General features: G+C 40.1%; 1 protein-coding gene across 10 annotated transcripts in view; it reads left to right on the forward strand.

Moving 5' to 3' along the window:
• Positions 1 to 25,090, forward strand: part of SEMA6A (semaphorin 6A) — a 193,144-nt gene that overhangs the window by 152,710 nt on the left and 15,344 nt on the right. For 4 of the 10 annotated variants that reach the window (XM_020780052.3, XM_020780053.3, XM_072992432.2 and 1 more), the window contains exons 17-19: positions 5,358 to 5,378; positions 5,521 to 5,571; positions 11,528 to 11,692. The exons of 1 other annotated variant lie outside the window; for it this stretch is intronic. In XM_020780052.3, coding sequence (XP_020635711.3) covers positions 5,358 to 5,378; positions 5,521 to 5,571; positions 11,528 to 11,692 — 237 coding nt within the window. The remainder of the gene's footprint in view (positions 1 to 5,357; positions 5,379 to 5,520; positions 5,572 to 11,527; positions 11,693 to 25,090) is intronic. 5 more of the 10 variants (XM_020780054.3, XM_078386241.1, XM_020780055.3 and 2 more) reach the window with 3 other exon arrangements.

Below are 25,090 nucleotides of genomic sequence, written 5' to 3' on the forward strand. Positions count from 1 at the left end.
GTTTCTGGGAGTTGCAGTTGAAAAACACCTGAGTAACAAAGGTTAAGAACCACTGCTCTAGACAACCATTTAGGGTATCTTCCATATTTCAGAAAAAAATTAGAAGGGATAAAGGACTAAAGACAATACACAATTATTACACAATACAGATGTAAGAACAGGTTACATCACTAAAAATTGAGTCTCAAGGCAGTAGGTGGAGGTAAACACAGGTTATTTGGTGTTCCTTTGAAGAGTCAGGAGGAGAAATTCTACTGGGGTGGAGTTTGAAACCACACCCCCAGTGGCAAGTGCAACTTGTGTTTGAACTCAGCCTAGGAAGCAGACCTGGAAAAATAATCTGCCATTAATTTTTGGGAATCTCAAATATATTTTTCTGCACTATCCACAAAATCTTGGTACACAGCCTGAGAAAGATGGATTAAGGTCAAAATTTAGCTGTTTGTTCAGGCTTTAGTGGTCTAATCCAAGGTATCACCTTATCTTGCATTTGTATTGTGTAAGGACCCCACAGTGTTTTCTAATTTTTTTTTCTGAATAGTGAAGGTTAGGACATGTGTGTTTGAAGAATTATTTTTCATGGTTCGTGTCCTGAAGCTATTTACAGTGGTGCCTCGCTTTACGATCACTCCGTTTAATGACAAAACCGCATTACGACGAATTTTTTGTGATCGCTTTTGTGATGTTTCCTATTTGTGATGATTGGTTCCCTGCTTTGGCAACCAATTCTTCGCAAAACGATGATTTTCGGACAGCTGATCGGCGGTTTCAAAATGGCCACCGGGTAAACAAAATGGCCCCCCGCTGTTTTCTGGGATGGATTCCTCGCTGCACAGGCAGTGAAAATGGCCGCCCTATGGAGGATCTTCGCTGGCCTGTGAGTTTCCAGCCCATCAGAATGCCTTAAATGGGTTTTAATGCATTTCTATGGGCTTTTTAATTTCGCTTTATGACATTTTCGTTCTACAGTGATTTTGCTGGAACGAATTAACGTCGTAATGCGAGGCACCACTGTACTTCTGAGAATTTTGAAAAGGCTTTTTTTGTGTGTGCAAAAATTTGAACTATTGTAAGTTTTTTAAAAAAAACAAGATTTTGTATAATGTGCATACAAATGTGTAAGCTAATAATGTAAACCCTGTAACATTAAAATATGTAGACAGAAAATAAGACAAGTTGAGGGAGAATCACTTAAGATTTCTTCCTGTCTGATTTTCCTAACTCATGCTTTTTCACTTCAGGGACCAAAATATTTGTTTACCCTTCTTCTGGCATTTAGAACAAGACTTAAAAAATGACAAAAAGATCAGCAGCATTCTTGCTGAGTAAGAAGCAAATCAAAATAATGTAAAACTATCAGAGCAGAATCTACCCCCTGAGATAAAAAACACACACGGCCAATTATTTAATAGTCAGAACTCATGAGTTACGTTGAAGAAGTAACCTTCCTCTCTAACTCTTAAAATCATCCCTATTTGTGCTAATCTCAGGAGAACCATTTAGAAGCTCATATGCCAAAAGTCTTTTAAATTATGGTTGCTGTGCCATGCTTTTACACAAAGCAGCCATATCCTAATTCCTTCTTCAGCAGTTAAGGATAATTCAAGGTGCATCTTCAACTCACCTTAAATATCCTTATCCTCATAACTTTAATTGTTTTTAATTGGTTGAAGGGAAGAGGGAGAAAGAAGGAGAGCCAGGAATGATCTATAATTTAAAAGCGGAAATAAAAAAGAATATGGTGATGCATTTTAAATGCTTCTAGCCTGATTCTAGTTTGAGTGTTTGATCTTAATCTGCAAGTGAATTTCATTGGTAACAAGAATAGTAAGGGCTTGTTCAGATGGGCATATGTCCTGCTGTTTGGTGTGTTGCAGGGGCAGATTAGTTTGCTCTTTTTTCTAGTGACTACATGACATAATCACTAGAGTGAACCAATTTGGCTCCAGAGCACCCTAACCCACACATTTTTGTGCCCTTGCTAGGGGCTTTTGTGTTTTCTATGTGTCTTGGCGCACACACGTTTAGTCCATTCCCAGTGTGTGCAATCCTTGAGAATGGACTAAAGTTGACCTTTGCAACTGTCAAAGCTGCCAAGGCTCCTTCCACTGTCAATTTCGGATATTGTAAAGTGGCTTAATAATTGAGCCACTTCAAGGCATTTGTCAAATTGAGCAGTTTCTCTGCTCCCCTTTTGAGAAGCAGGAGGAATGAACTGTTTTTTGACTGTGCAAGACCATAACTGTTGTGCTGAATCACTTAGATTAATTAAAACAAAATGTGTTTGCCTTTGTGTGAAGTGCTCATCAGCAAATATAGATAAAAATGTAATCTAAATGATTCAGTGCATGTGGTAGATCAGCGATGGAAAAATACTTTCGCTTCCATTTGGTTGGTTTAGTGAGATCTTGAGCAACACAGTGCCTCTTCTCAGTGCTGTCCTCTGATGTCTGTCAGAGCTTTTCGCTCTTTTCCTATTTTGTGCATCATTTCGCTCATGCACATGCACACACAGGCACACACAGCAGTCAGGTGAGGGCAGAATCTACTGGTTCCTTTTTTTCTGGGTGGTTTCAACCCCCTTTTCTCTTTCCTGCTTGTCTTCATTTTCTTGCTTCCTTCTTCCTTTCCTGATGCAGAAGGAGAGAGGGGACTCCCTCACTTGCTGGCTCCCTCTCAGGATCTTTCTGGCTTCCTAGTACAGCAGCTTTGCGGTGCCATTCCCTTTTTTTGTTAAACATTTCTCGCCCTATTTCTCTTTTCCCTCTTTTGTTCAACTGAAAGGGAAAGTGTTCAATTAATACTTGACAGTGGAAGGAGCAAGAGGGTCACTTGAGGTCAGCATGTGATTTGGATGCAAGGATTGGGCCAAATAGCATTTCACTCCTCCCCACAACCCCAAGTGACCCTGTTTAGATTACACCAGCGCACACCCAAAGGAACAGTGTGGTTGCACCCTAAGTTGCAATCATAAAGTACTTAAATTGGTACCTTTATAAGTCTATTGAGCTTCATGAATTAGTAGGACAGAATCTGTTTTACCAGCTTTTAAAGCTGTGGTTTTCATTCTTGAACTAGTACAAAACATGATCACACTACAGATTTGCGTTAGCACAAAATAGCATCCTACTTCAGGTTTGCATTAAATACACTTTTGCTGGCAGAACACATTTAAGAAGAAGTCTATTACATTATAATGGATGCTGCATGGATTATAGTGCATACTGCAAAGCCGCAAACTTGCAACACCAATCTGAATGCCTTGGAGCCATCATGTTTGCAATCCTGCCAATGTATGAAATAAGACTAGAAATGTTTGAGAGCTATCATGTACCTACTCACAGAGAATATTGTTTTTGGTCCCACTGCACATAATGTACTGTATATTCGCATCTTTTTTTAAAACAACTGCTGTGGTTTGATCTCCGTGAGGGAGCCCATTCCTCGTCTGTATCAATCTGAAGACCAGGAATATGAAGCTGTCTTATCATGATTTGGGAAAATACACATTTCTGTGTACTGTAATAATTCCATTCTGTAGCTGAAGATATAATTGTGTATGAATTTTATCCTGCCAGTTTCTGCACCAATATGGTGATTAGCAAGTGGTTGATAACTTCCTGGTGTGCACAGTTTTTCCCATTGGAACTAGAGATCATGACATCCTTCATTGCATTCCTCACTCTCATTGCCATATAAGTTTGAACCAAGATTTAACTCCAGACTTATTTTTCTTTATAAATCCCATCAAAACTGAATGAGAACATTTGAATAGGGATTTGAAATCCAAGCCTTTAAATATACAAGAGGTAATCATCTTGAAGATGACTTTTTTTCTGTCTTGTGTCCTTTTGAGGAGAAAGGCAGGATAGAAATAAAGGAAATAAATTGACGCATTTTCCCACAGCACTTCAGGGTCCCATTTCATTATGCTGACTCTAGAGAGAGAGAGTATATCTGTACAACAGAGTTATAGCTATTTAGTGCCACTTTGACTGCCATGGCTTTCATTCTTTAAAATCCTAGGATCTGTAACTTCACAGTCTACTTGGTATTCTCTGCTGTACTTCAAGGAAAAGCACTAGAGCTTTCTGGTAGAGTGTTCTAAGCACCTCATCAAAATACAAGTCCCAGAGCTCCATAGGACAGAGTCATAGCAGTTAAAATGGCATCAAGCTGCTATAACTCCATAGTTTATGGTACTTAGTTTAATTGACATAGTTTACTTACAGAAGAACAGTAACACTTGGGAGGGGAGCTGGGAGGGACAGCTCTTCTCCAGGAGAGAAAGAGAGAAGCCTTTGCCTGTCACACTCAAGAGAGAATGAGAGAGTGCCTGTAAGAGGGGGAAAAAGTCAGGCAAACATATATACCCATTGGAACCAAATGAAAATATGTATGCTAACTTCAGATCCAGTATACCTTTCACCCTCCATCAGAAGACATGTATCTTGGGAGCATTAAGGTTTGGCATCCTGAAGATCCAAAATCTTTCCCAGTCCCCCCATCATACTGTATGTCCCAATGTTCCCTGTGTTTTTGCCATTATGGGCACATGCTGCGGAGTTGTCCAAAGAGAATTGGGAAAGGGTATCTAAGCCTGCATCTACCCTTTTATAGTCTGGCCTCTCTCTCCTGAGTGGGAGATAGAAACTGCAGAGTTTCGCCTTTACATTCTAAAGGGGAAATTAAAGTTATCAGTCTTGCAGGATCCTTAATCTGGAGAGCTAGTTACGTGACTTCTACTCAGGCAGCACTCTTTTGGTTTTGAATACCTAGCTCGTCCACCAAGTTTTATCAAAATACCTTATAAAAAAATCTTACTTCATTTTAGTTACTAACCTTGTAATTCTCATTCTTCTTCTGATGATTTGCTCATATGGTTTGCCGGTGGCATGATTCATTTTTTCCTAAGCTGCACTTGGATTGTGCAAAGACAGTGCCATTGTGGCAGGCACTGTGGTTACATCCCTAGATGTAAATAAGCTCAGTTCAGATGCCCATTTCAGTGAGCTGTCACTCCACAAAGTTGGATGAACAGTGTAGCATGGGAGAGGAGAATAGTCAGCCTCTCCCTCTTCGCCACATGCATGAACAGGACTCTGGTATCTCAAATGAGATTCTTTGGATTCAAGAATAGGATGTTTCTCTTTGCAAAGAACAAAGCAAAAGCTTTTATATAAGGCAGGATGGAGCAATGAATATTATCAAACCATATGAGATAATCAGCACAGACAGACTATTGGGAAGACTGAACAGTGACATAATATGATCAAATAGTAATAAGAATGCACACGCAGAATGTTATTAGAATAATTATTTCCCCTCCCCCTCCTTTCTCTTATTTTTTTTTTCAGATTCGTTCGTAGCACTGAATGGTAAGGAACCTCCCTAGTCACATGTTGTATTAACACCTCTCTATGTAGATCAATTTTGAAGGAATCGTGTTTTGCAATCTTGACAAATATTTCCACATTTTTAGAATTGTTTTAATATTGTGCCCTACTTTTTTTTTCATAGACATTTCAACTACACCATCAGATTATGAAATGTCTTACACAACATTGTATGGTTAGTTTTTGAATTTTTTTAAAAAACAAATTCTTCCTCAGATCTTCATGTTTGCTGGTAGTTCCAGTCCTGAATAGATAAAAGCGTCATTTTCATTTCTGGGCCTAGTTCATTAAACTGATACCAAGATTCCGTCTTCTTCCATACAGTACAAATATTTCAGCATTCTTTTCCTTCCAAGAAGTCTCTTTCACTGGGCTCAATGCAAAGTAAAGCTAAATATATTGTAAATGTGCATGCCTGGGGTATAGAAAAAAAAAGGTTGTTTATATTCCAGACAAGGTTTGGGGAGTATATTTTGCTACTCAAACTAGAATACAAAAAGATCCATACTGTTTCAAATCAAAGGTCCATGTGTTCATACACAGTGGCCAGTCAGTTACACCCTAGAAACCTATAAGGAGAATGTAGATGCAACAGTACTCTCCAATATATCTTCCCTGGTAACAGAAGCATATAAATAAGTTATGGATGGAAATATATATATGCCATGACTCACAGGGCACAATTAGGGCAATCTTTTCCAACTAGCATGGTATCCTGGTGCTTTATTACAAGGGAAACATGGGCTTTCCTTTCCTTCTTAAAATTTCACTGTACCTTTACTGTGCATCAGGAGAAGTATTAAATATAATTTAGTCTTCAAATCCACAGTAATCCAAAACCATAAAAGAAATTTCATAGAATCATAAACTATGGACTTGTATTAAATAAAATATCTTCTCTAAATTAGTCTTCATTTATTTGTTCAATTATAACCTGCATTTCTTTCAGTAAGGGACTCAAGATAGCTTACAAAATATCTAAAAGACATGCAGTTAAAAATAGATTAAATGACAATATCAAAAAGCAATAAAATTGGTTAAATATTCAAACAACATCTGAATGAAACATTTAGAACTATTTAAAAGCACTTTAAAAGTTAAGAAGTACTACATCCCCCCCCTTTAAAAAAAAAACATACCTTCCGTAGCGTCCACTTTGGGTTTTTCCATCCAGGTCTGTAAATTTGCAAGTGACATTTGTTTCCAGGTATAATACTGAAAACACAGGAAGACTGCTGCGGAGATGCCTGACCATTGTTTTGCATGGAGGACAGTTTCATTTTAATATAGACATTTTGCTCCATACACAATTAACAAGACATTTTCAATATTATACCTCTGAACCAGAGACTGAAAAAATTATTTTCCTAGTCTACAATTCCTTGGCCATGCCAGTGGCAGATGGTTAGAAGTTGTGATTAAACAAGTTACTCCTTCCAAGCTCTGATGTAAATATAAAGCGGTAATTGAAACATTGTGAGGATGTCTGCTTGTGAAAGGAGGAAAGGATTCATGTTCCTTTCACAGTCAAGGACAAGCAGCAGGATCATTAGGCTTTTAATCTATGGCTAAAATCCAGTAGTAAGTTACAACAAGAGTAGACCCATTGAATCAATGGGGATTTGGTGAATCAGCACCTATGTCAGTTCCATTGATTCAGTGGGTGTATTCCTTTTGTCACTAACTACTGGATTTCAGACTATAAATCCTCAAGACTATATGCAATGAATAGTCTATCAAATCACTACAACTTCAAGGAAAATACACTATTACACTCATTGTACACTTATTGTACCTGGAAGGATGCTGCATAACATCCCAACTAGCATATTCATTGCTCCTATGATTGTTCATATCCAGCATTTGCTTCTGGATGGAGCAAGAGCCCCTCAGCAGAGTTTTGCTCAGAGCAGTCCTGCCACTGGAGAATGGCAGGGAGAAGAAACAGTCTTTGCCAGGTTCACCCCTACCCAACCCTTTGGGGCAGATTTTTGCAAGGACACATGAGGACTGCAAGGAAAGTTGACAAAAATGACCCTCTCCCATATGCCACCAGCAGAAATGCTCTGCTGTATCTAGAGCTTTCTAGTTCAAAGAAACCTTGATCAGAGGGCCAGCATAATAAAGGAAGAGCAATATTCCATTTCCATACGCCTTGCACATTTTGCAAAATATGTAGGGAGGAATTGCAGAAGATGTATTTCAAAAAAGTAACTTTTCCAAGCTTTGCTGCCCTGCCTGGTTCTGATATGGTGCGTGTATAAGACCTTCTCTTTTATCAATAACAAAGGTAACATTCAGCAGCATTTCAGTGGCAAACAACCTTTCTTCCTCTTTGTAGGTTTATTCCAGGTGCCAGATAAAATAAATAAATCCATAATACTCATTGTGTAAACATTTGTTTCATAAACACTTTTTTCCTCTCAGTTATAACCAAATAAAAGGAATTGGTTTTTCTTGTAAAGAACATTACAGTGGTGCCTCGCATAGCAATCGCTCTGTTTAGCGACGAAATCGCTTTGCGATGAAGATTTTGCGATCACTTTGCGATGTTCCCTATGGGGTATTTTCGCTTTGGATGATCGATCATCACAAAGCGACCATTTTCGCACAGCTGATCGGCGGTTTCAAAATGGCCGCCGGGAGAAAAACATGGCCGGCCGCTGTTTTCTGGGACGGATTCCTCGCTTAAGAGGCACCAGAAATGGCCATGCTATGGAGAATCTTCGCTGAACGGTGAGTTTTAAGCCCATAGGAACGCATTAATCGCGTTTTAATGCATTTCTATGGGCTTTTTTATTTCGCATTATGACGTTTTCGTTCAACAGTGATTTTGCTGGAACAAATTAACATTGCAATGCGAGGCACCACTGTATATCCATTTCAGCTATAATTTAAGTATTTCATTTGTCTGCCCTGGTGAAATGCATAATTGAGTGGCAGAGTGATAGAGGGAATTACCATAGTAAATTCCCAAATGCTAAGCAGTAACTGGTTTTCTCCCCTTTGATAATTTTTGCCCATTATAATCACGTATTTGCTTATTCTATGTTTTCCTCCACTTATTCATTCTTTGGTTTGTTGGCATCTGCACTGGAAGATAAACTCCTATGATCTTTTCTAAAACAGGTGACAAAACTGAAATGCCTGTATATCTGACCTTCTGTATACCGGGTTTTCCCACATCCAAAATAATCCTGCCAACCATGCAAAACACCTGCTCTGTCCCAATTTTTTTTTAAAAAAAAAATCTAATCAAAGACACAAAGACTGGAGGACAAAACAGGCTTTCTTCCCACAGAATTTTCTTCTTATATGCATCAGTTTTAATGAACCAGGCCCTCATGTGCTATGGTTACCTCTTGTCTCCCTCTGTAATCTTGAATTAACTTTCCTGATTCATCGTCTTACTAGGTTGCTCCTCTTGCCTAACAGAATAGTGCATAGAGCAGGTTTGTGTCTGCTGTTTCCCAGAGCAAATGTCACAATGTGTTGATGACAACATTTTCAACAGCATTGTCATTCAGTACTGCAGCAACATCCATTTTCTTGTCTTTTCTTTTGTTGCATATTGTTATTTTATAAATCACACTGTCATAATTTAGTGTGTTAATGCAATTCAGATTTCTAAATTAGGCTCAAATTAAAAACCTAACTTGAAAACCTGAAGTTTGAAAAAAGCAATGCTTTAAAAATATTATATTGATGCTAAGTCAAATCAGTTACAGTAATATTTCAAAAGGGAAATGTTAATTTTTCTGGGAGACTTCCGTTTAATTCTCTTTGAGGTATTAAACTGAAGATATGTTCAGATCACAGCTATATTAATATTAGATTGTGTATGCCTAACTTTCATTTTCAATAATTTTGGTATTACACAAGTTCATAATACATCATTCTTAGAACTCAGTAGTACCATAGTCCTAATCCTAAACATTCTTACTTGCAAGTAATCCCATTGCATTAAGTTATTCTGCTGTATAGTGGAATTATATTACAGTGTACAAATGTCATTAATAGATCTGCATCCTAAAGCATTACCTAATAGCTGTGTATATTCTTGTGCATATGAGGCCACTGCAAGGAATTCGTTGACTGTTCCAGAAAGGCCTGTCTGTCTTGTCAGCACTATGTGTAGTGATCTGTTGGTCTGTCATAGTATTGAGCAATTCTTTTTTATGTTGCATAAGAATGAATATAGGCAATGAATGGAGCAGGGCTTTGTGCTAATATTTTAAGGGTAAGTATTGCCAAAAGTTTGACCCAACTCCAGGAGGCAGTGGAAGATAGGAGGATCTGGCGTGTTTTGGTCCATGGAGTCATGAAGAGTTGGACACGACTTAACGACTAAACAACAACAATTGCCAAAAGAGGTTGGTACATTGCAGAGAGGCTAGATTTGAAGTAGAAATGGTTTAGTATCCCCTAGTCTGATTGGGCTCCCTTTGCTTTCTCTCCCTTCTTCTCCCTCTTGTACCAAGATGGGAAATTTATCTTGATTACACGTAGAAAATCATTTCTCAATGTGCAGTAGACTAACACATTAGTAGCACAGTGAATAGGTTCATTTTTCGGATTTGTGTGAAACACTTCCTTGCCGTACTACCATCTGGCACTCATTAATTTCTTTACATAGCTATAGCTTTCCATTATCAGTGAGTTCTCCACATAGTTGAAACATATGGTTCAGGAACACTCATTGCACAGACTGTGTCCCCTGGGCAAATATTTCCCCTAGATTACCGTATTAAGAAAAGGTTTTCCTTAACCATATGCACGGCTTAACCATAAAACAGCCCCTTGAACACAGCTAAACTGAAAGTATCAATACTGACATGTGGATGCAAAAGGCATGTCAAATCCAGCTATAAAATCTGACTGCTATTTGGCAATGGCTTGGGCCACATATAATGCCTTTAAATACAACTAATCATTTTCTCATGCTGAGAACAGTATCCCTTGTGGAGTTGAACAAGACTTTGTGAGGTACTATACAAATGGTCAGGACAGAGGATATTTGCCAGTAGTTACTCTAATTGCTGGTAAGGAGAGAATGAAAAACCCATGATTTGCATGGCTCATCAGTGTATTAAGACTTGGGAGCTGTTGCTTAGAGATGACTATGAAATTGGTACAGTGTAGATGCACATTCTGTGGGATATATGTATTGCAGTAGTCCAAGTTTCAGAAGCCACCTGCTTTCACTTTTTTTCTATAACGACCCTTTTGCTAAGGTAGAAAATGTTTTTAAATTCAAGGTAGTTAAGTGTATCAGAATCCATTCAGGGATTGAAGCCAAGATTCCTAGCAATTTGCTTCTTGCTTTATAGATATAGTTAGACAACACAATATATTCCCAAATGCCAAGTATATGTTTTGGTACAGGGTTTTACATCTCCCTTCCACTCCTGCCTCCACCTCTAATTTAAGGGAGTTTTTAAAGGGATTGTTTTGGAAACCCCAAATGGCAGTCTCCATTCTTTCATTATTAATAGGCACTGGTGGAATAGCCCTCCCTGTCAGGGTAGATAAAGAATAATGCATTGCCCTTGTCAATGTAATTCTGCAGCCTGGGGTACAATCACATAAATTAATCATGGTAATGATTAGCTGTTGTATCTGATGGCTCCAGCCATGGTAACACAACTATGAATTTGACCTGTTTTCCTGCACTCCACTTACATGCATGAGAAAGTAATACAACAGGGCTGGAAAGAATTCCTTAACTAATCTGAAAACATAATAAGGCAGAGAAGAATAATTTCCACCTTTGCCACTCTGCATTGAGCAATCTACATGCACACATCCCATGCCTTCTCTTGCCTTCATCCTGTCTTACCCATTCTCCCTACCTAGATAATCTATTCGTCTTCATTAATCTACACACACACACAAATACACCAATAACTGTTTTCTCAAAACAAATAGTCTTGGCCAATAAATAACCTTATCATTTTCTTCACACGCTGTGTCTCATTGTGCTGTAAATGTGGGTATGAGTCCTTGACTTTAAAGAACATGTATTCATCATTGACCCTGAATGTTCAAACAATATTATTCTTCCATGGAATTATCTTTGTTACCAAGAAGCTTATTTTCATGTTCTCTAACTATATTTATGATGCAAACAGGACACTCCAGTTCCCTCCTTCCCAGTACCACCACTTCAGACTCTCCAGCCCAAGAGGGCTATGATGCTGGGGGGCGCATGCTAGATTGGAAGGATCCAGTTGGCTCTTCTGAGAACATAAATCCATATGTGGCTGTTTCATCTCATAATCATCAGGACAAGAAGGGTAAGGCCTTGGAAATCATTCTTCCTTCAGTGGGAAGTGAGGGGGAGTGACTGCAGTGTGACTGCTTCCAGCTAGATGTGGTAAGACACCATAAAACTCTTGCCCTTTAATTAAAAGCTTATCGTTAAATGAAGGAAGGAGTAAAAGAGGATGAAAGAAAGACAAACAGAAGCTAAGTAATAAATTTTAAAATTTGGTTTCAGCTGTTCAGTGGCTAAGAAAACCATGCAGAACAAATGCAGACACATTAACATGGAGAGTGTTTGAGGACAAGATTCAGAAAGTTTAAGCTAGAACAGATGATGATGACAATGATAGAAGATGAGCTTTGGTTTTACATTATTCACCACTTTGCACTTCCAGTGGACTGCTTCGAAGTACTTTTGATGTTTAATTCATTTGAGTTACAAGCTCAAGACACTTAGATGTGTTATGCAGAGCCCACTGAAATTAAGGGCATCATCCACCAAAAAGGTTCCCTGATCAAGCTGACTGAAAATTAATGGCAATAAGAACTGAATCATGTTCTTCATTAAAAGGTCCATTCCCTGTCATAAACATATACGTGCATTCACACACAGAGAGTGAGAGAGAGATCAGTGTAATGATTAGGAGATCCTGGTTCTAGACCCTACTGAGACATAAAATTCAGCAGGTGATCTTGAGCCAATAACTCTCTCTCAGCCTGACCCATTTCATAATGCAGTTAAGATAAATGGGGAGGAGGAATGTCATGAATGCTACCTTAAGCACATTAGGAGAAAGGCTGGATACAAATTTCACCACAACACTGCCACAGCTCCCCTTAATTTCACTTGGCACATGTATGAGGATACTATTCAAATAATAATAATCTTAGAACTGCAAAGCTGGAAGGGGCCCTACAGATCTATGAGTCCGGACCCTCTCAATGAGGCCCAGTGGGGAATTGAATTCCCAGCCTTTGGTTCTGCAACCACTTGCCTAAACCATCCAGCAGTTCCCTCAGAGGGAGAACAAGAGCGCTGCTGAGACAACACTCCTGTCGTCATGGGGAAAGTGGATTTGGAGCCACTGGTTTAAATTGCCTAAAAATCTCTGAAACTGTTGAGAGTGGGGATGTCAGTTTTACTTGGTTTAATCAGTTGATTAATTAACTACGTCTTTTTGGTTGGTGCTCACTTTAAACACTAAGATAGCAACTTTGTTTTTTATCAAAAGCCTCATTGGTTTGTATCTGAGGCTGTTTTCCTTGTGATAGCTTGCTGTAATGGGGAATTGAACTGTAAGTTATCACATGGTGATGTTAGTATCTCACAAACACATGTATTTAGTTATTCATTTCAAAGTTATATGCACTGCTCTATAGCAAAGCTTCCCAGGTAGCATCCTAAGCACAAGATAAGTTGCTTAAATAAAATACAATAAACAAAAGCATGAAACTACATTTAAAATCACTGGGGAATAATTGGCACAAAAAGGAAGCAGGATTACTCTTTAATGAGGCAGGTTCACAAAAGGACGACTGTCATGAGAAAATCTTTTGTCTCTGGTCATCGCCTACCTTACCTTCTATATTGGGAGTACCAGCATCTATCGGCCTCTGTGTATACTAATACCGAGGTGGGTTGGTATGGGGACAGACATTCCTGCAGACACCTTAGTACCATGCCACACAGGATCGTTAAAAGTAAGCAAGCATAATAGTGCACAGAAATGAGTTAGAAGCCAATGGTATATTTTTCCCAGTACTGACAAAATAAGTTCCCAACACAGTCAATCCCAATAACAGCCTGGCAGTTGTGTTGTAAATTACAGATACGAAACAGTCTTAAAAGGCACCCACACAAAAAATGAAATATAGCAGTTGGTATTAAGTGTGACCGAACAATGGGTAACAGTGGTGAGACTGTCTCTGACCAGGGAGGCTGCAGGTGGATATTAGCCTCAATTGATTAAAGGTGCTCCTTGACGCACAGACTAACTGGGTCATTTGTGTTAAAGGTAGACCTAAAAGTGATGAAGACCTTAGACATTTATGCATTTATTTAAAGTTAATAAAGTAATTCTTTGGTTAAAATTCAGGTACTTAATCAACTAAAGATTCTTCAAGCAGTTGATATACCTTGAGGTTTCAAAGATAGCCCCACCTACTTGATGGAAAGCACTTGTTCTTGTGGTTTTTAGACTTTATTAGTACATTGCACAGCAGTTGCTTTAATGGGCAAGCAGGCTATTTTTTGAGCCATTTTGCATTCTCTTTACAAATTTCAGAAGCCTCTCATGAAACTACTCATAAGTGTAAAGCTGATGGGTCATAATTGTTTTCACTGGAATTTTCCTAACGATGAGATTGCCAGGAGACTTTATTAGCTCTTGACTTGCTTATTTAAATATCACAGATTCTTTGGGGCCTAATTAGGACTCTTACCAAAGCTGGAAGCAGTCTGTACAAGTTAAAGTAAACAAACAATGGTGGCAGAGGTGACCGCATGGTTGTTTATCATTATCACATATCTGTGTGCTGTCCCTCCTTCCCTTGTCCATGCCAAGCCCAGCTGGCATACAGAAAATAACAGTTATTTATCTAGCTACTTATTTACTGTTCAAGGGCAAAGGAAAGAGTTGTTATGCCAAGAAAAAAAATGTCATGCTTAATCTTTGTTGTGCTCACTTTGGTTGTGGATTTTTTTCCTTCACAAAAATATTTATTTTTCTGCTTTATATTTTTGTTATGCAAAGTGCTATGTTGGTGTTACTTTGTGGTTCTGTTATTCTTGTGGAAGACGCTTCCCTTTCTTTTCTCCCCACCCCTACCCAATAATTGACTTGCTTTTAATTGTACTAATTTTTCAGCCACTTGCTGCTTTGTTTTCCAAGTCACTGATGCCTTGATGATGTCACATCCATATGTTCAGCTTTTAATTCAGTGCAAACTTCTTGGGGGAATATCTTGAAACAAATGCGAGAAATGGGAAGGGGGGATAATTAAATGGGTTGACTCATGGGAATGTGACATTTGTGCACACTGCAGCTTTAGTAGCTAAATATACTCCGGAATTGCTGCTCAGAGAGATCTCACAATTCTTGGCCAGATGAAAGCATGGATTGCAGTGCACAGCATAGAAGCTGTCAATTGCTTTCCTTCTTGCCATTGCATTTTGATCACTGAAAAATATAACCCATTGATGAGAGAGATGGAGGAGGAAGAGGAAAAGCATTATCCCCTTATGGCCAACAATTTTTTTACAAATTTTACTTGGCAAAATTACACAAGGTTTTCTGTTGTTCACTTTTCCGGAGTATGTTTTTATTTTGCTTTTGTTTCTTGCTATGTCTGCAATGTTAATTTAATTGTGTGTTTCTCACCTTCATGAAAGCTGGTGTTTCTTACACTGAAATCTAACTCTCCCTTCTGCTGCCATTGTACATAGTCTCTCCCTCTGCTGTCTTCCCAGTAGAAACCCTTTTCTGTAGAATGTTCCAAGGCTCTACCCTCTTTACTACAAAATAGTGCTACAGTGCTGTGTTTAGACATTCTACTAACCAAAACAGTGTAAAGGAAGAAAGCGGAGCAATTTTCTCAAGCAATAACGGGGCTTTGCCCCTTCATTGTCCTCCTGCCCTTTCTCTGTCTTTTTGCTTCTTTAGAAATGTCCAATATATTTCAAGGCTTATATTCATTAGTCAAAGACACTGCCTACTGCTCTGTTTCCACTCTTAGACATTAAATGTCCAGAACGTCTCAAGCTGTCCCTTTTTAGTCCAAGTGTTGAAAATGAAACACAGATGTGGCTTCAGCTTTGTTGGGTTGGCTGAATTTGTTGCAATGCTCTAGTCATTTAAAGTGGGGTCAAATGGTTTGTCCCACTTAATTCTGCAAGCTTGAGAGGTATTTTTAGCTGATTGTGCAGTACTGTATTATTCTTTGCATTCGGGGGAAAAAATCCCAATACTTTCCTTCTCTTAAAACATACTTGGTTAGATTCAGATAATCATGCTTCAGAGTAAACTAAATTTATCACAATTTTAATATATATTTTCTTAGAACAAGTCAGGACGAACAAGTCCCATTGTTCCAAATATGTCAGTTCTGAGTATGTCTGAATCTAACCTGAAACTAATTAGTCCTCAACTAAAAATGTTTTATTTTTCAAAAAAAGAACAAAGATGGTTGAAAAGAAGTGATCCACTTCCAATCAGCTTCCTTGCTCAGCTATACGAGTTCATTTTCATAAATCATAACACAAGTTGTTTATTCTCATAAGCTGTGCTGCACAACACCTACTGCTTGCACATGGTTGTGAGAAAATACGATGGAGAAAATACTGAGATTTAAAAACAGCCATTGTCCTGAATAAGTTAGTATCTGAACAGTGTCTAGTGAAAATGAAACGACAGTCAAATGTAGGAACTGACTGTTAACAACCATCATTCTTTTGTGAAATCCCTTGTATGGGGGGCGGGGCGGTATTGGTTGTGAACATACAAACAAAGAGGAATAAATATTAGAGATCCTGCATTATTTTTAGAAAGGTACAGATTGTACATATTTGACTAACCTTTCTCATTTGTTTGAATAATATCGATAAAGCAGACATCAAAGGCAATTTAAAGCCACATTTCTTTCAACATGCATGAACCATTGAACGGTTCCTTTTTTTTTTTTAAGCTAGCTACCTAATTTATATCTGGAAGAGAAAGTAGCCTGAAAAAGTTACTATCTAGCCTGTGAGTAGAGATGGGCATGAACCGCTGGTTGGGTTGTTCAGTGTGGTTTGTTTGCACCCTCTTGGTGGCAGCACCCTGCCACACCTCCTCTGGGCAATGCCTCTGGGGGGGGGGTGCCTGCTGGGGCACCAAACTAAGGATCAGTTGTTCATCTGGGAAACGAATTGCACCAAAACCAGCAATTCATGCCCATTTCAACCTGTGGATATTAGTAGCATTTAAATGCTCAGAATGTGCCCAGAGAGATCTGATTCTAGTGTTTCACTTCTCACGTGGAGGTAATCAAGAACGCTTCCTCATAGTTGCACTCCAAGCGGGATTCCTAATGTTTGTAAGCAGCTTGCTATGTGGCTTGCCCTCAGCATGTAGAGAAAGTCCAGGCTAGCATTAGCACCCACCAGTCATCTGAAACACTGCAGTGGAAACCTGCCCTAGCCATGCAATGTCTGAATCAGCCCTAAGTGACTTGGGGCCATTGGTAAGTAAAGGTTATGCATGCCTCAGGTCTGAAGGTGCTATTAGATTATATTTGTTATGTAATCAAAGTCAGCAGAAATTATCATAGAAAACTACCAAAATGGGTATTTGGTGGATTGTGCTTTGTCTTTGGCTTTAAAAGAGTTTTCTGTGTCCATGGTTAGAACAAGGATGCCCAACGTGCAGCCCATATATTTTATTTGATTAATTTGATTTTTACCCCGCCCCTCTAGACCATGTCTACTCGGGGCGGCTTATATATGGCCCTCTGTAGACGATGCCACCCCCGTTTAATGCTGAAACAAGGCACACACAGGGACAAATGTATTCTTCTTTCATAAGAGAATCATATTCCTAGAAGCCTCTGGTGATCCTAAAGCAATGCCTGCAATTCGTATGTATTTTGTTTTAATGCCATTTTCTGTCCAGCAGCCAGAACTGGGAAACCCCAGTACCACTTGCTACCCTGCCATCAACTAATAGCACGGCCAGCTGTGGTGCCACACCACACAATTTCAGCAGCAAAACCTCACAGTGATGTCCAGGAGCCTAGAATTAACTTGCAGATTCACTGAAGTTGCATATCCCTGAGTCAGAAGCTACAAAAGATAGCCAGCATAGAACATGTATCTAGTGTGAAGTTTGAAAAGACAGGTTTGCTTTAGAACTTAGTCATTCACTGCCAGATAACATTCATTTGCTAGGAAACCGATATATACAAGAACATGTACGGACATGTATTATATATAAGCCAGATGGCAGTAACTGCTAGCCCTGCTACAGCATTGCCACATGCACAGCCAGTCCCACACTCCAGGGGTAGATTCTTAAGTATATTCAGCTGAATGTATGTAGATGTCTCTCCACAATCGGGGGGGGGGGGCGGGGGGAGGGCTCTCAAGCTTGTTCAGCCAAACAGATGTAGAATCTCCCTGCAGATTTTCATGTTCAATATACAAAGGTTGGCAGGGGAGGACAGAGATGCTTGGGGAGATGTCCACCAGCATATGTGGACGTGCACAGTTGATGCTGTATGCATTTTGCACTTAGTTTGTTTGAATGCCTGGATAGGATTCATAAACTGCAATATCACTTTTACCAAGGTTATAATCTGAAACATTGCACAACATAAGAACCCCTTGAAACTCCCTAAAAAGTCAGATTGGAGGAAAGGAGATATCACACCTCAGTGAGGAGGAGAGATTACGTTTTTGCTAGTTCGTTCATCACTGGTTTGCTCACCACTGGCAGTTCCTTGCTTCTGTCACTAGTTCCTTTCTGTTTGATCTGGAGTGCAGTCTCAGCTAGCTATTCTCAAGTATTTTTTGGCCATGGCCATAAACACAATAGGAAAGAAATATAGGCCGAATCAGAATCGTACAGGTCGCATAATGAGCCTTGTAGGGTGATGTGTGAAGAACTATTTGTGGCTCCCTGCAGGTGTGTGAGCCCCCCCCCCCCCAAGGCCATATGGCCCCTAATGAGAATGGCTGGTCTCAACCGAGCTGGATGAAGAGCGCAATACTGCAAAGGGAGCTAAGTAAACTGGGGAAGGGATAAAGCAGGTACTAATGAGTAAGATGAGAGAGCAACAATATCCTCCAAATAGCTATACTCTGGGGAGGGGGAAAATATACTTCTTGCTCCCATTCAGCATCCTAAGTATTGTTCGCCAAAGCCAATTATTATAATGATTTCTGTGTGGAAGTTTTGCACTTCTGACTTTTATAGTATTTAATATATTCAAGGACACTGAAAGAAAGTCTGTGCAGCATTTGCTGCTATATTGCCGTCACTTTTTGTGATTTACTGACAATTCCAAAATAATCTTGGAAGAACTATCTTCCCACCTAGGTCATGGGAAACTGATAAAGGACCAGGATGATGTTGGAAAGCCATATCAGTCTCAAGTAGCAACTGCATAATCATTCCCATCTTTGGAGGCCAGAAGGGAGATCGGTTCTTAAAACACATCTGGCTGGAGTCACTCTCATTTTAGTAAACCGTCTTGACAACCAACATCAAAAGCAAACCCTTCAGTATGTGACATTAAAGAAAACGGCAGATTTTCTCCTTTGTTGTGCTAGTTTAACAGCAGTGTATTTCTCACGCTTTGGGTACTGGGGTTTCAAAATAGCATAACAGAGCAGAATTAGTGCTGTCTGTCTCTCTTTCCGCTGTTTTCTCAACATCTGGCAAAGGTCTGCAACCAGACATTAGAAACTTCATCATTGCAATCTGAGTAATATTTCATACATCCAGGAATTCTGGTTGAATTTCATAAGCTATCTCAGTATTTGAATATATTTGAACTTCTGTATCCTCATGTAGAGCAAAATATCAATAGTTCAGCCTCTTGAATTCAAATGGAAGTTCAGGTTAATTTGATCTGTATATCAAATCCCTATAGATTTTCTCCTTATAAGATATTCTTTGATGAATAACAATGATATTATTAGAAACATCCTTGTTTATAAAGCACATATTATTCATGCATGTCAGCAAACCAATTTTTAATTGGAGATTTCAGCAGAAGTTGAAAAAGAAATTTGAAGCATTTCTACGATATAATGAGAAAGATATTAAAGTGAGATAATGGGAAACTACTATATGATGGATTAAAGCATGACTATGGACCGATTTTCTAAAGAGACCAAGAGATACAGCACAGAGGAAAATAACTAGTGCAGGTGGAGATTAAGACTGCTGATCAAAGACTAGTAAGTATTGTTACATACTACATGAGGTATGTATCAAAACCAATTTGATCTATCTCTTGCATAGTAAGATATTGCTATTGCTGAACCCAGCTAATCCCCTTATTGGGAGAAATGCAGCCTCTAAATAAGACAGGCAGACAAATCTACTTTTCTGAAAAAGTATACATCATCCTACTCTTGAGAGTTTTCATCCAAATTCAGAGTCCATACTGAACTTCCAGACCACAAAAATGATCCCCACAAGCAATTTGTTACACTAATATAGGAGTGAAGTTCTTATGCTTACAAAAAGACATCCCTAACGAAAGCAACAGATAAAAAAGCGAGATGCCTTTGTGAATTATCAGAACAATATTAGTACGTAGATGTAGGGCACAATAATCTGAAGAGGCACACTGTTCAAATTCACTGATCGTACAGCCTTTTGTTCACTTCCACAAAAGATAAACATGTCATACTGCCGATAAACTAGAAAACAACCCAGATAGCTGAAATCAGTCTGACTTTTTTAAAAAAAACTCAAGTACCAACAGCTGGGGTTCATTTGGCAATGGCTCGATTCAGTGTTGTCATGAAGATGGAGCCCATTTAATGCCATTTCCTGATAAAAGAGTGAGGAACCATAAGACTTGAGAAATGAGCAATGGAGCTGGTGAGCCAACTATAGTGACAAGCTAAGATCGTACTAGGTATCTATTATTTGCGATAAAAGAAGCTATAAACCTTTTTGAGCCATCCTTCGCCCTTGTTCTTCAAGCAACAACATAAACTGAAGAAACATAAAATGAAACTATTTAGCCCAGTGCAGGCTTGGACACTGGCTGCGGATCAGAGAGGTGGGCTGCTCACTGTCTCAACATACAGCGCATATGCGCCCCTTTTTTAGGCCCAACAGTGAGATGTGGTTCCTCAACACTGAAGCCCCATCCAAGCTGCACAACACAGATGATCAGCTATGCTGTTAGTCTCAGGAGAGAGTAGCAGCTGGATTCAGCGTCCTCCCCACGCTGCTTTCCATCAGACGACTCAGTGACACCTGCTTTTCTTTGGAATCAGTAGGAAAGGGTAGCCTAGGAGTCTTTTTCCATTGCTGCATGACACTGACTTGATTTGACTAATTATACAGTGGTACAAGAGTGATGCCATTTCGGTTCTGACACAAATACAGCCATTTAATTGTTTCTTCTATTAATATTTGGAGAAAGTGGGGTTGCAGACTGGCCCAAGGAATTTTGCTGCCCTACCCAGTTATTCAGGGCCATCACTTTTTTAGTTGCTCATAATGTATTTAACACTCCATCACGTTTGATCTTAAGTTCTATTGATTTCAGTGAAGCCCAGGAACTATTCAGGCATTCAGAATAGGGTTAACCTAAACATGTGAGGAAAAGGAGCAGATCAGCCCTACTCTGGGTCACCACCGTCGTCAAGTGAAGGCACATGGCCTTTCAATGCAGTTGGAAACCCTAATAGGGGATGGATTCTGGATCACATGGAGACGCTCCATGTGTACCAGCATCTCTGTTTTTTTAAGGCTAGTGCTCTGCATGTTAATAGAGTCACAATGGAGTGGGCAAGACTAGCCCACCTTCTCACATTCAGGTTAATCCAGTCCTGGAAATCTCAATAAGTCTTTGCTTCTATAGAAGTTGTTTAAGACTGAAATGTCAGTGAAGAGTCTACATGTTCCGGATTTTTAGAGAAGTCTATTTGGTTTCTTCCTCTTTAGAAAACTTTTTTGATTCACTCCAGGTGATGATATGCAGTGATATAAAGCAAGCCTTACCCTGTCACAAAACATAGAGTGGGGAGGCAGTAAACAAAATTATTTATGTTCCTCAGAGTTAAGTACAGGATACAAAGCTAACAATTGTTCCCATAGCTGATATGTAAAACTTCCCATATGAATAAAAATCAAGCTAGTTAATGGGCTCCCCAATCCAAAGACTTTATTAGTGAAAGGATACTGGAATATATCTTAAGTTAAGAAACATTAGAACCATGCCAGAACTTAGAAAAGTCACATTTTTAGACTACTGCTCCCACAATCCTGCAGCCATTTTGGGAAATTTGAGGCATAATGTTCCCAAGCTGTGATGCATGGATGTGATGCTGGTGATCCATTTTAAAAATATCTGTGGCTTTTAGATCTCTAAGAACAAAAAGAGCAAAGGGTGAAAAGAGTGGTGCAGTGGGTAGTTTAAGCTGTTGTTCTCATGCTCCTGCCTGTTGCCTCAAACTGGGAGAGTGTAAAACAGCAACTATGCTTCCTTGCTCGCTTTTTATTTTTCTCCCCACACCCCCTTCCACTGAGCTAGCAGCAAGTTCAGGCTCGCAGTTTCTGTGCATTCAGAAAGAGCACAGAGGAAATGATTAAACCCTCTCCCAGAGCAACTCCTGTCAGGTCTTTGAGGTATCCCAAATGATTTTTAATTAGCAAAACAAAAGCCAAGGGAGATCCTAATCACTGATCTTCCATATAAATTTTAGTTTGGTTTTTAGTCACAACGGAGCCAGATGCAAACCAGAAAATTAAATGGCATGTATTGAAGATCCATTTGGGAGAAGGAGTTGTATGAATGCCTAAAACAGAAAGACCAAACTGTGCTCAACTTTGGCTGGTTTGAGTCCATACTCCAGTAATTTTGACAATACGTAACAGTCCAGCTGCAAAATCTTGAGCTATTTGGACATCCCAGTTCTGTCTGGTCAGGCACCTTGGCAGTCTGAAGAAAGGAAAGACGGTGCATGTTTGTTTTTAAACATTGAGTATGTAGTAACAGAAAGTGGTGGAAATCCAGTTGCACAGCTACACATGCACAATGCTGATGATGTCAGCAGCAGCAGCAACAACAAACCTCCACTGAATAAAAACTTCCTTTCAGGATTTTGGAGTGCAAAGGAATTCATTGCATTGTGTGCACATCATGTACACTTTGAAATCAACTTCAGTCAGCAGCAATTTGCTGATGATCATGTCATCTCCATTGCTTATGCGGAGCTGCACAAAAGGTTTCAGCCAATATATTAAAACAAAAATAATATTTGAACATATTTATGTTATATTTCTGTTTATAGTTAAAAGGCAATATTCATGAAACTGGAATTATTTATTTATTTATTTAACTTATATGCCGCCCACACTAACCAAAGGTCTCTGGGTGGCTTACAGCAATTTAAAGACAGTAAAAAGATAAAACAATTAAAATACAATTAAAAATAAAGTGCTCTAAAAATTGCCATTAGGACCCACAGTGGATATTATTTCAATTAAAAACCTTCTGGAACAGGAAGGTTTTGACCTCGCTCTGAAATGTCATCAACATCTGCTCCAGATGAATCTGACTCAGGATAGCATTCCATAGTCTGGGAGCAGCTGCCGAAAAGGCCCTTTGTCTACAAGCCATCCCTCTTATCTCCTTGAGCTATGGCTCTTTCAGGATCTTAATTGCCAGGTAGGTTCATATGGAAGGAGGTGGTCCTTCAGGTATCCAGAGGCCAAGCCATTTAGGGCTTTGTACGTCAAAACAAGCACTTTGAATGGGGCTCGGACAGCAACTGGTAGCCAATGTAATTTAAGCAAAATTGGCCTGATGTGTTCCCTAGCGGCCCCACCACTCACCAGCCACGCAGCTCAATTCTGAACCAGTTGCAGTCACCGGATTGTCATCAAAGGCAGCCCCACGTAGAGCGCATTGAAGTAATCTATATGAGATGTTACCAGTGCAGGCATAACAGTCATGGGACTCTGCTAGTCCAGGTAGGACCATAGCTGGTATAATTTCTGCAGCTGAAAGAAGGCGCCCCTGGCTACCGAGTCCACCTGGGCTTCCAGAGTTAGACCGGGGTCCAGGAGCACCCCCAGGCTGCGGACCCTGTCCCTTAGGGGGAGTGCAACCCCATTCAGGGCAGGGAAATTGTCCTCTAGCCTGTCCGGTGAAGCACCCACTAACAGCACTTCTGTCTTGTCTGGATTGAGTTTAAATTTATTAACCCTCCTCTGGTCCATTATCAAGTCCAGACATGAGTTCAGCACAGAAACCACCTCACCTAGATTGGTGGAAAACAAGAAGTAGAGCTGAGTGTCATCAGCATATTGCTGATTCCTCAGCCCAAACCTCGTGATGACCTCTCCCAGCAGTTCCATCTAGATGTTAAACTGCATGGGGGACAGTATTGAACCCTGAGGAACCCCATGACATAACTGCCATGGGGCAGAGCAACTGTCCCCCAGCACTACCTTCTGGACACAGTCAGCCAGAAAAGAGCAGAACCACTGTAAAGTGGTGCCCCTGACTCCCAAAACACCCAGCCTATCCAGAAGGACACCATGGTTGATGGTGTCGAAATCCACTGAGAGGTCCAGGAGTATCAACAGGGTCACACTCCCCCTGTCTGAGGGGCGACAAAGGCAGTCTCTGTACCAAAACCTGACCTGAAACCCAATTGATATGGATCCAGAAAATCCATTTCATCCAGCAGTGTCTGGAGTTGCCCAGCCACAACCCACTCCAATACCTTGCCCAAATAAAGGAGGTTCACCACTGGTCAGTAGTTAACCACCAGCCTTGGGTCCAGGCTAGGCTTTTTAAGGAGTGGCCAAACTGCTGTCTCTTTCAAGGTGGTAGGGACCACTCCCTCTCTCAAAGAGGCGTTCACAGCCTCCTGGACCCAGGTGCGACCCCCCCCCCAGGCATATCTTCCAATTAGCCAAGATGGGCAAGGGTCCAGCGGAGTGGTGGTAGAACAGACAGATGCAAGCATCCTGTCCACATCCTCAGATCTCAACTGAAACTCATTCATTAATACTTGACCTAAGCACGGCACACTGGACACATCCTCTGATTCTGCAGTAATGGTGGAGTCCAACCCACTGCGAATCTGAGAAATTTCCCCCTCAAAATGAATGGCAAACTCATCACAGTAAGCTGATGGTCCAGGACCTCCACCAGATTTCCCAGTTGAAGAAGATCCCGGACCACCTGAAACAGCTCGGCTGGACGACATTCTGAGGAAGCAATACAGATGGCGAAATGTTGCCATTTCACCCACTGTATTGCCATGAAATAGGCTCAATAATGGGCTCTAAATCGTTTTTGATCAGACTCCCAGCAGGATTTCCTCCACCTATGCTCCAGCCATCTCCCCTCTTGCTTCATTGCCCACAGTTCAGATGTATACCAAGGAGCAGTCTGGGCTCTGTATGCAGGGAGAGGACGCTTAGGTGCAATCATGTCAACTGCCCAGGTCATCTACCTATTCAATAGGGTGACCTGAGCTTCGACAGGAGCGCTGACCATATCAGACGGATAATCCCCCAGAGCTTTCGGGAAACCATCCAGATCCATTAGTCTCTGAGGGCGGATCATCTTCATAGATCTTAATTTGTTTTGTCTTACTTTTTCTAGTGTAACCTTAGTAATAGTGTAATCTTAGTAATTGCATTACCCTCTTCTGCTATTCACCTCTACTACTATTGATAAAATGACAC

Source organism: Pogona vitticeps, chromosome 2 (assembly GCF_051106095.1).
Source record: "Pogona vitticeps strain Pit_001003342236 chromosome 2, PviZW2.1, whole genome shotgun sequence".
In the NCBI taxonomy this organism is placed as follows: Eukaryota; Metazoa; Chordata; class Lepidosauria; order Squamata; family Agamidae; genus Pogona; species Pogona vitticeps.